Source organism: Neolamprologus multifasciatus, chromosome 7 (assembly GCF_963576455.1).
Source record: "Neolamprologus multifasciatus chromosome 7, fNeoMul1.2, whole genome shotgun sequence".
Classification (NCBI taxonomy): Eukaryota; Metazoa; Chordata; class Actinopteri; order Cichliformes; family Cichlidae; genus Neolamprologus; species Neolamprologus multifasciatus.
The window spans coordinates 1895465-1911114 of NC_140445.1; the positions used below are offsets into that span (position 1 = coordinate 1895465).

The 15650-nt window shown below is 42.7% G+C and overlaps 1 protein-coding gene across 1 annotated transcript in view; it reads right to left on the reverse strand.

Annotated features, from left to right (window-relative positions):
* Positions 1-15288, reverse strand: part of LOC146513418 (nuclear factor of activated T-cells, cytoplasmic 3-like) — a 32998-nt gene extending 17710 nt beyond the window's left edge. Inside the window, exons 1-4 of the mRNA XM_085165408.1 lie at positions 12960-15288; positions 2727-3405; positions 886-1284; positions 646-805 (exon numbers count right to left, since the gene is read on the reverse strand). Coding sequence (XP_085021534.1) covers positions 646-805; positions 886-1284; positions 2727-3405; positions 12960-13032 — 1311 coding nt within the window. The 5' untranslated portion in view covers positions 13033-15288. The remainder of the gene's footprint in view (positions 1-645; positions 806-885; positions 1285-2726; positions 3406-12959) is intronic.
* Positions 15289-15650: the final 362 nt, after the last annotated feature.

The following is a 15650-nucleotide window of genomic DNA, read 5'->3' on the forward strand; positions in this document are numbered from 1 at the left end:
GTGTTTTGGTCTTTAAAGATAATTTCACCCTTCATAACGACTCGCCTGTTTAAACTGTGCGAAGCCTTAAAATTTGCATTATTAGGGGCGTGGCCTCTGACAGGTGGATGGTGACACAGGCAACGTCCACACTGGCCCGGATAGATTTGAAAACGGCGTTTTCGTCTGAAAACGCGTCCACACAAGCGTTTTCAGTCGTTTTCACAGAGTTGTGCGTCCTCATTGAAACGGCCGAAAACGCTTACGTTCCAGTGCTGTGCAAGCGCAAAACGCAAGAAGATTCGACCTGCCTCATTTCTGTCTGCGGCGTATTTAATTTCCGGCTCTTTGAAACGTCGCGGCAAAATGTGGAGGAAAAGAGTTTTTTAAATGGACTCACAATGAGGTGGAGTTGTTGCTGCGAGTAACACAAAAGTACAAAGCTGCAAAAGTGAGTGAGAAATAAAGACTTTGAAGAAAAGCTCTCTGAAGCATTGGATATTGGAAGACTCCAATATCATTTCAGTTTATTTCTATAATACCCTTGAATCTCACATGTTAAGTCAGCGCCAAGGTAACTCACCTTAAAGTAAATCGAGAACAAGCTTAGATTAAACAAACTCAGTGACAAAAAAGGTTCATATCAAACTGATAGTGAGGACGCACCTTAACGACAGGATGTCCAGCAGCCGCCTTGATGGATCCGCGGCTGCCCTCCGTCTCGTAATGCGCCCTGTGGTAGGACTTGGGCTGGACCTCCACCTTCAGCTCGCACTGGTCATACTGGCTGGGCAGAGGCCAGTCCAAAGGAGGGGGCGATGAGGTCCTGAAGGCAGAGAAAACAGATGTGATCATCAGCTAGTAACCGAACTACCGAATCTATTTGCTGAATGCTGTAAGGCCCACCTGAACAGAGGGGCGTTTCCGGGTTTGGGTTTGTTCCAGGTAAAGCGGGAGGGCACCTGAAGGAAGAGCTCGGCCAGGCCCTCTTGGTCCCGCCCCTCTTCTGCGGGAGGATCCTGGAAGGACTCCAGACTGGCGTCTGCTTGACCTGCCAGGAGGACCAACTGGCTCCCCGACGTCCTCCTAGTCTTGGAGGGAACGTCCAGCTCAGGGAATCCGCACATGAGGAGGGGTCCGAGGGCGCCGGCAGGGCTTCCCACCCAGGTTTCATCTGTCACGCTGCCCCGTGGGGAGGCGCCTGGTGTGGGGCTGGGTGAGTGGTGAGGGGACGGAGAGCGGGCGTGAGGGTCGGCGCTGGAGTGGCGTCTCTTACCACAGGGGGAGGTCGGCCTGGATGACGGCCTGAGAAAGCAGAGCGGGATCAACGACTCAGACATGCACATGTGAATGTGTTTAGGTCAGGGGTCAGGGGTCAGCAACCTTTAAGACCCAAAGGAAAACTCTGGGAGCCGCAAATACATGTTGACATCTGAAATGAAGATAACACTGTATATATTGTTTTTACCTTTATGCTTTGTGTGAACAACTAAGATGTGTTTCTTATGAAATCCATGAAGTGCTACAGAGAAAATTACATTTTATTTATGTAATTAACACATTTTGAACTCTTTAAGAAATATAACAAAAGCAAAGCTGAACTAAAATGATCCAGCAAACACAAACTGTTATATCACCTTTGGACTTTTAGAGCCTTGACTTGACTTTTAAAAAATAATTGGAAAAAAAGCACTATGTGCTGAAAATGAAAAATAGATATTTACAAAATTCTGCCTAAATATGGATTTTACCTGGTTAATGTGTGTGGCGGGGCGTGGTCTGCAGCGCCGCTGCAGGGGAGGAGGACGCACCTAAGCGGCAGCCGCAATCACGCCTCGCCGCCTTAACGTCTGTGCTGTTGTGTTGGTGTGTGTCGGGCTGTGAGCTGCAAAGCTACAGCCGTCTGTATGCGTCAGCAACCGTGTGTGAAAAGCGTGTTCATGGAAACATCGTCGGGTCTGCCGTGATATGTTTACAACGGGACTTCTGCTCCTGAACCTCTGCGCACAGCGTCTGCAGATCAGGCTGTACGAAGTCACTTTCATCTTTACAGGACTGTAAGCTGTCGTCTGTGAGGCGTGAGCGTGTTTGTTTTAACATGTTCACAGTGGAGAACAGCTGCTGACATTATGTGGATCCAAAGATCCATAACTGGCCTACCTGGGGTTGAAAGTCTCGATAAATGCACGCCGTTTTGGCGGGTACACCGGCTTCCGCGAGTGTGACGCTTGTTTTGAGCGATGAAAGAAATAATAAAATATAATTTTATTTTTATATGTCAATATCACAATAATCTTCCAATTTAGAACTACAAGTTAAAAAAGAACTAACATACATAAAATACACTTCAGCTAAATACTTTAATTTATTTTCCCAAACCAGGCGGAGCCGCAATATAAGGACTAAAGAGCTGCAGGTTGCCGACCCCTGGTTTAGGCAGTTTCTCCTTTATTAAACACTTTTTATGTTTAATAAACCTAAACCCACCTGTAATGTAATGCAACGTCCCCTGACTCGCTAAACAAGCCCTTCCCAAAATTCACACCTTTAATCACAACTCCGACTATTCAGTTAATTATTAGGATTTAATTATTTATTAATATGTAATAATAAGTTAATTTTTAATTTTTTAGATCTTAAAAAAAAAAAAAAAAAGTATCGATTACTTAAGGGTACTGTTGTGATTTTATCTTAAAATGGTTGAAATGAACCAAATTAAGCCATCTGGTCTCCATGGCGATATCTACCTGGAAGTGGGCCGGCGGTTGAGCCAATTCTCGTCTGTCACGCTGGTGCGAGGAGAGTGGCACGGTGACTGGCGGGGCGACTGGCGAGGTGACTGATGGGGCGAGAGCGCCGGGTTGAAGGCCATAGGATGCTGGTACTTCTGCTGCCACAGCTCTACCCCAAAGGCTCCGCCCCCACAGCCCGGAGAACCAAAAGGCGAGCCGAGCGGGGAACCCATGGCGAGGCGGGCGGCATCAGGTAGCTCCCCCTCCACATCATCGTAGGTATGCGAGAAAGACTCACAGGAGGAGAGGTCGGAGATCCAGCTCCTGGAGGAGAGGCTGCTGCACGGGCTCGGGCACAGAGCCGGATCCCGGTAGCGGGGCTCCAGAGAGAGGTACAGCTGGTCTCTGCACCAGGATGCATCGCTGTAACCCCCCTCTGCCCCGCCCACTGCCAAAACATCCTGGCTACTGTCGGGCTCCAAATGGTTGTTTGGAGCAATGGAGGTAATCTGAATGCTGGGGCAGTCAAAGGCTCTGGGGTTCACCTGGGCACCGTACTGGGGCCCCTGAAGTTGGTATCCAACATGTGGGTCTGAGGTGAAACATGAGGGGGAACTCTGCAGCTCCTGGATGAAGGGCTGCTCGACCAGAGCCTGCGCGGAGGAGGGGAACGTCCTCACATCGAGATCTGGACCTGCGAAGCGGAGTAAAGAAAACAACATGTAAATCAGGCAGGAGATCATTTGCATTGCAAATGTGTGGTTTTCTTATTATGGTGTAGCTGTCCTGCAGCAGACGACTGCACCTGACAGGTAATATTCATCAACCGCCAGGAGAGAACCTGCAGGAAAGCGGTGAGGAAAGAAAGTCCACACGTTTTCCTGCAGAGTTTAACAGGGTTTCAAAAACAAGACCATCCTCACATCCCAAGAATGTGACCTTCACAGAGCAAAGACTTAAATATCTTCTCTGAGGGCCGTACTGGGAAATGAGTGTTCGGCGCGTATAGATTACTCAGAGTTTAGATATTATGTGTGCAGTCACATCCCCGGGGTGAAAAACACTCGTCGATATGTTATCATTTAATGTAAAAATGACGGTCACGTCATTTGGCTACAGATGTAACAGCAACATGATTAAGCTTCAGTTTTGCTCTTGCACAGTTTCACAATTTCAACATCTTTGAGTATTTTACATGTTTGATGCAGGCTGACTTCCTGTCATTATATCATTCGACATAAAAACCTCCAAAAAAGGCAAAAAGAAACCAACGTGTGTAAAGATCACTACAACAAAACAGAATGTGATAAAAACATTGTTTCAGCCCAATTATCACAACTGTGATCACCACATAAGCCCGCCGTGACGCATTTCCTCCTCTGTCGATTCATTTTGATCTTCTGTTGATTTGCTTCGACTTCATTTCAGTTCTCTCACCAACGATGAGATGCGTCATGATTTCAGGATCAAAAAAAAGGTACAAAAATGATGAATAACGTCATTTTTTAAAACTCTCATTGCTTTGTTTCATTGGTTCTGCTACTTTTTTAATGCAATCATTTAACAGATATTTTATATTTAATTCAAAGCAGAAATTTTCAAGTTTTTCTTTTTAACCCTTTAAAGCCGGTCAGAGCAGCACGCTCTGTTTTGCGTAACTATTTTTAAATCTCGGTAGCTCTGCAACCACCTGAGCTAGCGCAATAATTTTTTTTGCATATGAAACCGGAGGAGTTGTACTTACATCTTATGCCATCAGCTTGTCCTCGGTCACAGTTTCCTTCCACATATAACTTTGCAAAAACTGCATAAAAAGCACTTGCAGCAACAAAAACATAATATTCCAGAAACACGTTTTGCCGATCCGATCAGCTGTTCGTAACACTTCCTACGTCCATCAGCGCGAACTATCGCATGTCCGCTATGACCTGCCCGAAACCGGAAGTGACGTCATTTTTGCGGAAATGTAGTTTTTTACCATCAGGGCCTCATGAGCCTATACTGGTGTTTTTAAAAGTTATCTTTGACTTTATGACTTTCTGTGTGGTTTCTGGGATGCTTAGGACTCATATTGCACTGCTGGAAATAGTTTATTTTGATGCATATGCTGCTTTTTTGCAAATTTGCATTATAATATGTATTTTCGTTTTTCCTGCAGTATATAAAAATTGGTGTATTTCAAAAATAAAACTATGAAGACACTCAAAATAAATTTCCTGTGGTGGGAAACTATTTTGTGCAACTTTTTTGTATTTACAGTTTTGAGGGATAAGCCTCTTAAATTTCTCTAACTAGAAATATATGTTAAAAAACAAAAACAATTTTCTTTTTTTTTGTAGTTTATTGCACTTTTTTTGCAATTTATGTAATTTCTATGCACTTAATGCAGACATATTATTAAAATTTGGGCTGTAATGGTTGTATTGATGTATATCAACTTGAAATGCTCCCAAAAATGGCTCCACAGCATGTAAACATATAATATAAGCTCTGGTGGACTTGGTTCTATGGTAGGTCTTAAAGGGTTAATGTAGCACTTTTAGCTCCGCTGCAGTTCCCTGACAGTTTGGGAACCACTGCGCTTTGCAAATTTTTATCATTTAAAGTTCTTGATCAATTTTGGCCTTCCAAGCTGTCAATAAACGAAACAGGGAACAAAGCAAAAAACAAACTTGGTGCTTATTGGCTGAGCCACACCGGAGCAAAGATAGAAGAGCAACCTCCTTGCAGATACGCAAAAATGTTGGTGGTTGACTGAATGTCTTTGCTGGCGGAGACAGGGATAAAAATCGATAAGGTTTTATTGATACTAATACTGACATTAGTATCACAATGAATCTGCGAGGTGCATTATTTAGATATACCTCACAGACCTTCAGTGTCCATGCAACTGCTTCAGCTTCAAATACACTCCTGGAAGTCGATCCTGTGTCGCATAGAAAAGCATTTCAGATGTGAAAAAACTGTGGAGGCATTTCTCAAGTGGCGCCGATTAGAAACAGCTGCAAGGACCAACCTGTCACTCAGAAGCTGAGCGTGCAGTACTCTCACCCTCTGCAGTGATCGCACAGGTTGCCTGATGAGAGGCAACCTGTTTCTGGGCATCTGTGGTTCAACTCAGATCGACTGCAATACATCTCAGACAGATTGGAAAAGGTCTGCAAATCATTTGGATCTTATATATAAATGCAGGCAATAAATCTGAGTCAGTATGCACCAATAAGCACAACTCATCTACAATGTGTCTCTTTGCAACTAGGTCGTGGACTAATCTGGTTGCCAACTGGCCTCTTATACATAAAAGCAAGGTTGCCAGGTTGGTCATTTTGCGGTTAAATCACGATCCTGCATCAACTACGTCACCATTTGTGGAGGAATGTCTGTTGCAGCTATGTGAGGTTCTGTCTGGACTTTGAATGTAAGAAGTTAAAGAGCATTTCCCCCACCCTCCACCTCATGATGCTTAATCGACGTAATCAACTTTAATTTGATGCAGTGTGAAAAAAAATGCACAGAAATAAATTATTTTTCAAGAATAATTAAACAGATTCAACATCTTTCTTCAACAGAACTGCACAGATGGTTCCCAAAGGAAAAAGTAGTATAGCTTACTAGGGTATATTAGACTTAACAGTTACTATATACAGTAATGGACTTCTATATATTTTACATCAGATTAAAACTTTGGGTGTAAGAGTCAGATAATTATTTATTAAAATCTAGACATTTTAAATGAGAATAAGAAAGAAAAGTATGTCTTTGTGCCCCCTTTTCCCTGTTCATGCCCTATCGGCCCCCCTGGCTAAACTTTGCTAGCTCCGCCCCTGCACAGTTACGTCAGCTGTAGAAAAAGATCCTGGTGTAGAAATAATATTAAATAAATTCTAACAACAGCTTATCAAGCTTAAACGTGCTGCTGTTGTTCAGCCGCTGGTTTCCTCTTTCTGGTGCAAAGTGGGCCAAAAACTAAGAAGAGAGACGATCAGCTGATCATTGATCAGTTTATGATTGAAGTAGCAGCAAGAAGAGGCAGTCGCTCCATATATCGGTTGTTAAGCTTAACGCTGGAATGCTTTACAAACATTCAGAGATGAACTTACACACTTGCTTTACTTCTCTCTGGGAAAACGTCCTCGGACATGAAATGCTGGTTTGGTAGCGAGGCTACAAATACACACAGCCGCTCTATCACGTGACCACACTGCTCCGACGTGCTACGGTTATGAGCCGAGTTACGCTGTGTAGCAAGTTTTGTGAGGTGCTTTTTTGATATTTAATGGATCGGATTACATTTTTATTTCTCTCCGATATCCGATCCAGTAATTTACGTCAGTATCGGACTGTTACCGATACGTAATATCGGATCGGTCCATCTCTACCCACCATGGTCACCACCCACCTTGAGGAGTTTGCCCCCTCACATATACTAATGTGCCACAAACAGGACTTTAATATCACCAACCATTCCCATGTTGTTACGGTGTCTCCATATAAATGGCCCACCCTGTAGTATAATCCGGGATATTTTTATTTTTTTGATCAAATTAAAGTTGGCAATAAACCACAAAGGTCTGTGAGAGATGGAAATGAGCATCTTGTGTGACCACAGACGTCCTGACACACTGACGCTCTGATTTGTGGTTATTTATACTTTTTTAGATGCCCAAAAATGAGATCCGATAAGGGAACTGATTCTGAATGTGGTTTAAAAAAGTTTTATGAAATCCCAAACCAACCAAACAACCTCCAGAGGAGAACCACTTCCTGTCTGCCTGCTGATTGTTTACTATTTGCTGTATAGTGTCTGTGACGACGCGTATTCGTGATGCATTATTCAGCTATTTTCAGTAACGCCGTCTCGGTCCGACTCGACTTGCACCGAGGTAATTATGGTGACAGATTATCCCCAACAGTTGAGTAAATGCATTCACACAGCTGCACACACACCCTACTACAACACTACTATTGATACCCCCCCTTCACCCACCCACCCCCACACCTTGCAGTGTGTATGCAAAAAAGGCATGAAAGCTCCAACTGTGATCTGCTTCAGTAGCTCCACTCGCTGAGTAGAAATAAATGAGATCTGATGCAACAGTTGCCCCGTTTGAGTGCAGACAGAGGGGGAGGAGGTGATACCCACCAGCAGCTGGGTGTCACAGAGCGGTTAAAACAAAAAAACAAGCAAACCAGGAAGTAAAACCTGCCAGCAGTGATGCACGGCAGCACGCTGCCTGAAGCGCATGCAGACAACGAACACATCTGCAGTAGCCATCTGCTGACCTGTCCGTAATCTATCTGCACATCTAATCACCTCACAGTCTATGCATCCATTCATCCATCAGAGCTGCTGAAGCTGCTTATCTGCCAGTCTGTCAAAGTCAGCCTGCGGGACATTCAGAACAGCTGAAAGAAGCGTCAAGAATTAAAGAGAAACCAGTGAAAACTTTTCAGAGGTGCAGACGACTCCTTCAGTGTCTGTTTGACTAAAGAACCAATGAAAGAGTATAAAAATAGCTGCTCGCTGTTTTTCTGTCCATCTACAAACAAGTGTCTCAACTTTAATTTCACGACCTATGAGCTGCCAATAACATCACATCTGCTCAAAATCACAACTGATTATTCCACCAAGTCCAAGGATTTACTTTAGTTTGCTGTGTCAGCAGCCTGATATAAAACTGTCAAAGTGAGAACCGACTGGTGGGAAATAATAAAGTGTTAATACATATAATAGTAGGACAAAATTTGTCAGGAGCAAACCACAGCTTTGTCTTCATTAGTCATTATTGGCTCAAAATACTCTTTCAAACAAACTCTGAGAAACCACAGAGGGAAAAATGGTCCAAATTCTTTCAGCTAAAAACGATCCCCGTGTTCTCCCAAAGCTCCTGCTGAGGGTCCACCGCAAACGCCATCGAACAGCAGGAAGAAGACGCCAAAAACAGACCGAACATCTGAGAACATCTGTCCACAAGACGAGGTTAATCATTAATTAACCTAATTATTAATATTAGAGCTGCCACGATTAGTCGACTAGTCACGATTACGTCGACTATCAAAATCGTCGACGACTGATTTAATAGTCGACGCGTCGTTTGAAGCTTTGTAAGATCACAAAAGACGCAGGAATAAGTAGTAGGATTTAAGAGTGTAATAACGGACTGAAACAGAAGATGGCAGCACTGCATGTACAAGGATGCCAGCTGCCGTTAAACCCCGAAGAAGAAGAAGAAGAAGAAACTGTGTCCCAGAATTCATAGCGCAGCCCAGCTCAGTTTCCAACAATGGTGGCAGCTAGCTAGTTTTAATATTACTCTTATTATTCTTTCTGGGTCACAAAATAAACGTTTAACATATTTTCAGGCGAGAATGTAGCTGTGTAAACCTCAAATATCTGCTCAGTTTATCAAGACACCACATATTTTCAAAAGCGCTCCGACGTTTTCGGAGACGTCTGTTAGCCACTAGCTCGATAGCTAGCCGGGGGCTAGGCTAACTAGAGCCGTGAGAACACCGGACTCCGGCAAATCGTTTTCAAACCCACCGCCGTCTTTCGCTACTCAGGTTAAACATGATATATAAGTCACTTAGATAACTTAAAAATGTTATTGTTTGGCTTTTTTAGTGTTTTATTTGTTCCTGAGTAAAACGGTTTGGCTGAGATTAAAGTTATAGTTTTTACACAGCTGAATAAACGTCAAGCAGACAGCTGATTATCAGAAGTGTGAGATGCTCGAGAATTTACTCCGGTGTCCTGTTATATTTTAGATAGCAAGGAGTTTATTAAACTTCACCGAAACAATCTGCAAATTTCATTAAAATGTAACAAACTATCATCTTGTCTTTATTTTTAGTTAGCACATACCTTAAACACTTAAAGCTGTAAGCTAATGATAGTTATATAAGAGCAGATGCTGCTGGTGCAATAAGCTGTACGTTTTACGTCCAATGGATGATGATCTGATTAGTCGACTAATCGCAAAAATAATCGGTGACTAGTCGACTATCAAAATAATCGTTTGTGGCAGCCCTAATTAATATATTATCATTAACCTCAGTTATGATACGGAAAACACTCCGCCAACAGAAACGACACTACATTGAACAACAGACACACAACCAATAACAGACGGCTGAAACAAAGAGCAAACGTCTGGCACAGCAGAAGGAAAACAGCTTGTTTCTAAAAGCAGAATCGGCCATTATGTGGAAATACTTTGGATTTAGCACAGGTGATGTCAACTGAGAATTCAATTCAATTCAATTTTATTTATATAGCGCCAAATCACAACAAAAGTCGCCTCAAGGCGCTTCATAGATACAGAGAAAAACCCAACAATCATATGACCCCCTATGAGCAGCACTTTGGCAACAGTGGGAAGGAAAAACTCCCTTTTAACAGGAAGAAACCTCCAGCAGAACCAGGCTCAGGGAGGGGCGGGGCCATCTGCTGTGATTGGTTGGGGTGAGAGAAGGAAGACAGGATAAAAGACATGCTGTGGAGGAGAGACAGAGGTTAATAACATATGATTCAATGCAGAGAGGTCTGTTAATACATAGTGAGTGAGAAAGGTGACTGGAAAGGAAAAACTCAATGCATCATGGGTATCCGACGGCAGCCTACATCTATTGCAGCATAACTCAGGGAGGATTCAGGGTCACCTGGACATTCATAATTCATCAGTTTTAACAAAGATCTCCGACAGCACTGGCTGAAACCATGACCGAGCCTCCACCGTGTCTCACAGATGGCTGGAGCCTCACTGTTGGACCTCTCTCCTGACCTCCATCTATACTGGATCTGGATCCATCGCTCCATCAGACCCATTTCAGTCCAATTCTTGTATACGTTTCATACCTCAGCCTTTCCTCCTGCTTCCCTTAATTAAGAATGGATTCTTCTTTTGACACTTTTCATAGATTTAACTAAAGACAAAGGTATTTTTGAAACAGGCTCCTAGTAAAGTGTCTGAAGAGCCAATTTAGACCTTCAGAAAGCTCGAACTATTGATAAAGAAAAATGAGAGGGTGGGACCTCCACCAGGTTAAACATCAAATAAGGAGACAAAGGCAGGTTTGGAGCTTGTTGTAATGCAGAAAAATGCCAGCTAGATGCTTTTAGCTGATGATAAAAATCAGAAGTACCGACAGCACGTCACGCAGGCTTTTCTGCACAGGTATGAGTATGAGGCCTGAAAATATCTCGTCTATGGTGCATCAAATGCATAAATGTTTGAAAAATATGACGATTTAAAGTGACCTCCTTCTGCTTCGTTCCAGCTTCATGCTTTTATTCTTGGACTCTACTACAGTAGCTGTGCATCAGTAGAACTTCAATACAATCTTTTTATGTTATTCTATGAAAACTCTCACAGGAAGTCGGTTATAATTTTTTATTTTATATCAGGGCTGTCACGGGCAATGCGTTTGTGGAGCTACAGACTCTTAATAAATGAAGTTGGAGAAAACCAAACAAAGCGTACTTTCTTTAAGTGTTAGACATATTAGACAGCTTGTATTCTTTCACATTTTATCCAATTAAATTCAATTTTATTTATACAGCGCCAAATCACAAAAGTCGCCTAAAGGCGCTGCAATATCTGGCATCATCTATTTCTATGACAGATGCCATACAGAAGTAGAGTGTATTCCAGTCCCCTTTCTGATTGGTTGCCCCTCAGTAACCAAGCATTTAAACAGCATGCTGTTATGAGTATATCAGCCACGAGAAACTAAAAATACAACTAATTCTCAATTTCCGGAACGTTGCAAAAAGACTTCTTAGTCAGGGGGGTTTTTCCATTTAAATCAGAGTTTTTGGGCAACGTCTTTGTTGTCATAGTGAAAAGCATCTTCCTGTTATTTCTGACCGTTTGATAAACAAATGTATTTTATGTATGAGTAAATTAAACCCTCCATTTGTATTTTGTTTTTTAAAATGATGATCTGGTGATTTTCCTTCCAACATGATTGGTGGGGAGTAAATTTTTAACGAGCAGGAAACCACCAGATAGATTTCGGGTTACACACACAAGACTTAAAGCCACCAACACTCCACATACGTTGCTATTCGTGGACATTAATTCAAAACTGCAACTTCCTCTTACTTCGATGTGTTATAAATGTTTGCCCACTGGCTATTTGATGAATCAACTGATTACCTTTTTTTTTAATCAAGTTTGAACAAAGTTAATATTTTTGACTTTTATGCTGAAGTCTGGGGTAAAGTGAGGTTTCTGTGATTTTTTTCTCCTATTTTCTGAATCTTATTTTCCATAAATTGATTTATTGAAAAATAAAATGAAGATAAGATGTTAAAAAAAAACAACAACAACAACATTAAGAGCTTTTGCAGTAAAGGTCAGATGACATAAACGTTAAAATATCTGTTAATGGTTTTCAGTTCAGACATCATTAATGAATCTGCTGATTGATCGTAAGTCTATCAATAAGTCAGGCAGGAAGTGAAGAAGCTGGTTTGGCCCTCTATTCACCTCCTGATCCACATTTATCAGCAGACAGCTGATGTGTCACGTCGACCAAAACACAAAATCACAACATCCGGTCTGGATTTTCAAAGTAGAATCGCGCAAAGTATTAGACTATGGTGACGTGTTTCTGGACTGTTTTGGGATTATAAACTGATTACTGACTAAAATAATCATTAATCACTGTCGCAGCTGCTTGAAATACGGGAACTGTAATCCTTGTCATTAGACAAACAGCTACAGTTTACACAGTAAATTTAGTAGATTATTACAAAGCTGTTTATTATTACACCATAAAATACAGTGCATGGAGATAAAAGTGTGCCAGTCATGCTCATATTTCTATTTTAGCATTTTAAACAATGAATATGTTTTGAGGCGATTTCAAATGAGTACTTTATAGGAAAAGGAATTGTATATATTTGGCAAACATTTTTAAGGAAATGTAAAAGAACATCTCAGACAGTCCAATGTCTACTTGCTACTGGTGGACCATTTATTTAAAAAATGTAATGTAATGGCTTGATTATACTGACTTTAACCTGATGGGGAACCCAGCGGGTAAAATCTAGAAATATTCACCACAAAATAAAAATGAACATCTGACACAAGTTTTGCGGCAGCTTCAAAAGTCTCAGTCCAGTTTCGTGCCGTGTTTTATTTTGAAGGCCACAGCCGTTCACCTCCGGTGGCGCCCCCGTTAGCTCTAGCTTGACGCCGCCGACAAATTGCTAACTAACGTCGAGAAAATGACACGTACCTGCCGTTTGCCTGCCGTCTTCCTCAAAGATGAGTCTGAAGTCCAGCTCCTCCGCGCAGTTTACTGTGGACATTGAAGTGAACAGAGCCGAAAATGTCCCCCAGCGGAAGCCGTGCAGCCGACCTGTCTGCCTGCCTGTCTTTAAAAGTGACCTGTCTCACTCACTGACATCCGACTGAAAGCAGAACTCTGTTTTTAACTGACCCGCCGAACGAAACGACGACTGAATCCGAGCTAAAAGTTGGCCGGCGGCATGTGACGGCTCAGTAAACACGCCTGCGGTCTGCCTTGCTGGAGCACAATGGTCCCATTATCCGCGCTAACTTGTTGTCCTCGCGGCTCCTGCTCGCGTTCACTTTTTACGCTCCTCCAGCTTGATCCGTTTGCTGCCTTCACGGCCGCCTCGGAAACCCCAACACATCGTGTTTACGCGTGACCGGGGCTTTTTGAAAACGGTCCCATTCAGCCAAAAGTGAAAATGGGCAGGGTTTATATACTGCCAAAAGTGGAAATAAAGAGTTTGATCTAAACTTTGTTTACTTTTTATGTTTGTTTAATTTTTCTAAATAAACCTTAGCTGTGATATCTTGGTGTGGCATGTCATAGATGGGTGTGGCAAGTATCAAACAGGAAGTTAACCCTGAAAACAAAAAACTTTATTGTACCATTTATTTAACAATTTAAAAGACTGCATTTTTATTTATCTATTTATTATTTTTTTAACTGTGGTACTGCATGAGGAAGTCCGGAGTAGCAGAGAAGCATATGAAGTGGTGCTGTGTGTGATGGGAGGGGATTCCCATTTGGATGGGGTCAAGCAGCCAAAGCAACGAAGGAGGAAGGAAAAGAAGGAAGACCTCAGAGGAGGTTCGATGATGTAGTGCAGGACAACATGCAGAGGGATGGAGTGACAGAGGAGCATGCTGGGATAGGAGAAGATGGAGGCAGATGGTCGACTGCGACAACCCCTGAAGAGAGCAGCCAATAGAAGATGATGACTGGTGTCATAACAGGTTTTCTATTCATAAAAATAAAGATTACACCAGTCAGATATTCAGAACCCTCAAATTCCTTTAAAAACAGCTAATGTGTTTCATCATGTCTGAGCTATAATTTCAAAATAAGATCTTTAAGACATGGTTCATTTGCCTCCAGCTGCTGTAAGAATACATCTGTTTTTGTAAGCAGAGCATTTATTATTACTGCCTCTTTTTATATAATCCAATAATTGATTCATGAACAGAAATATAACTTAAATATGCTCCCCCCGCTTTTGTAGTCAGAAACTGCTGCTCTGTAGCAGTTCCTGTGTTCATATTTAAAGCGCAGCACTGTAGTATCTCTCCATGCACACTGCTGCTAACCTTGCACTTCCTTTTTCAGCTGTGAGACGTTAGTTTCCTGTGTGGCCTCACCCAACTTCATCTTGTTTTCCACTGAGCAGCTGACAGAAAGCTGCCATGTGCTTTTAGAAAGCCTCCACAGGGTGTTCCTCTCCTTAATTATGACCATTTTTTCAGACACACAGCTTCACATTGCACCTTCCTTGAGTCCCCTCCCAGAGATCAGCAGGCGCCTGGAAACCGTATTTCGCAGCGCCCCTGAAGGCCCCATCAGACCGCCCTAATTTGACGTCAGCAGCAAGATGTCTCCACCTCACAGGTTCAGCTCAGGACTTCACGGGACTCTTTAAACACAAGGGGCGGTTTTATTTTAACACCATGTGGCACACCTGTGTAGTGACGCTCGTGTCCTGCGTGCAGAAGCTCTGACCTCAGCTGAACTCACCTGACCTCAGGTGAGTTCAGGTGAAGTACAGGCTACTTGAAACATGTCACACAGGAAGCTAAAAGATGTAAAACTGCATGAATTTCGAAGTCAGCCCAGGAAAACTCACACCTGCCGGTTCATAAACCGGACCTCAGGTCCAGGTGTGGGTTGGGTGACCAGGTGACCCTCTTTATGAGGGACTGCCGAGCATTGTTATCCCCGGGCCTCCACATCATACAGCGACAGCACAGAGATGTGCTGATCTGTGGATGTAGGTCGACACAAATAACAGAAAATTGAGAAATATTTTTTAATAATTATTGATCGCATTCTCCGGAACCGAAAGTTGATCAAATATGAGTTAATAAAACCACAGAATTTTTCTTCTTTAATGTCACGCTCATGTTTGCTAAAGATCAGAGGCATAGACTGTATGTGAAACATGGACACAGCTCACATGTTGGTTCATTGAGTGAATATTAAAGCCTCCGGTTTAACATGTTTGGCTGCCACCATGCTGGTTAGTGGTATCAGCTAATGAGAACGAGCTGCATTCATAAACAGTATGGCAGCGCCTGCAAATTAGTGCGGAAATAGAATTTCATTCATGACAAAAAAAATAAAAAATGCTCCAAACAGCACAAACATGGTCCAGAAGTCCAGTTCAGGGACTCCAGTTACCAGAGGTGAAGCCTAACAGACAGCTAGCAGCTACAGCCGCCTGTGTCACCATACGCCTATCAGGCCAGAGAGGCCACGCCCCTAATAGTTCGAACTTTCAGCCTTTATGCAGTTTACACAGTGACTCCCCACCTGCACAGGTGTTATGAAAGAGAACATCTGTAGAGACCGAAGTTTGTGTATCAGGCTGTAAACGTGTTCATATCTCCAGCAAAGTTTTAACATGGGAGTCTATGGGAT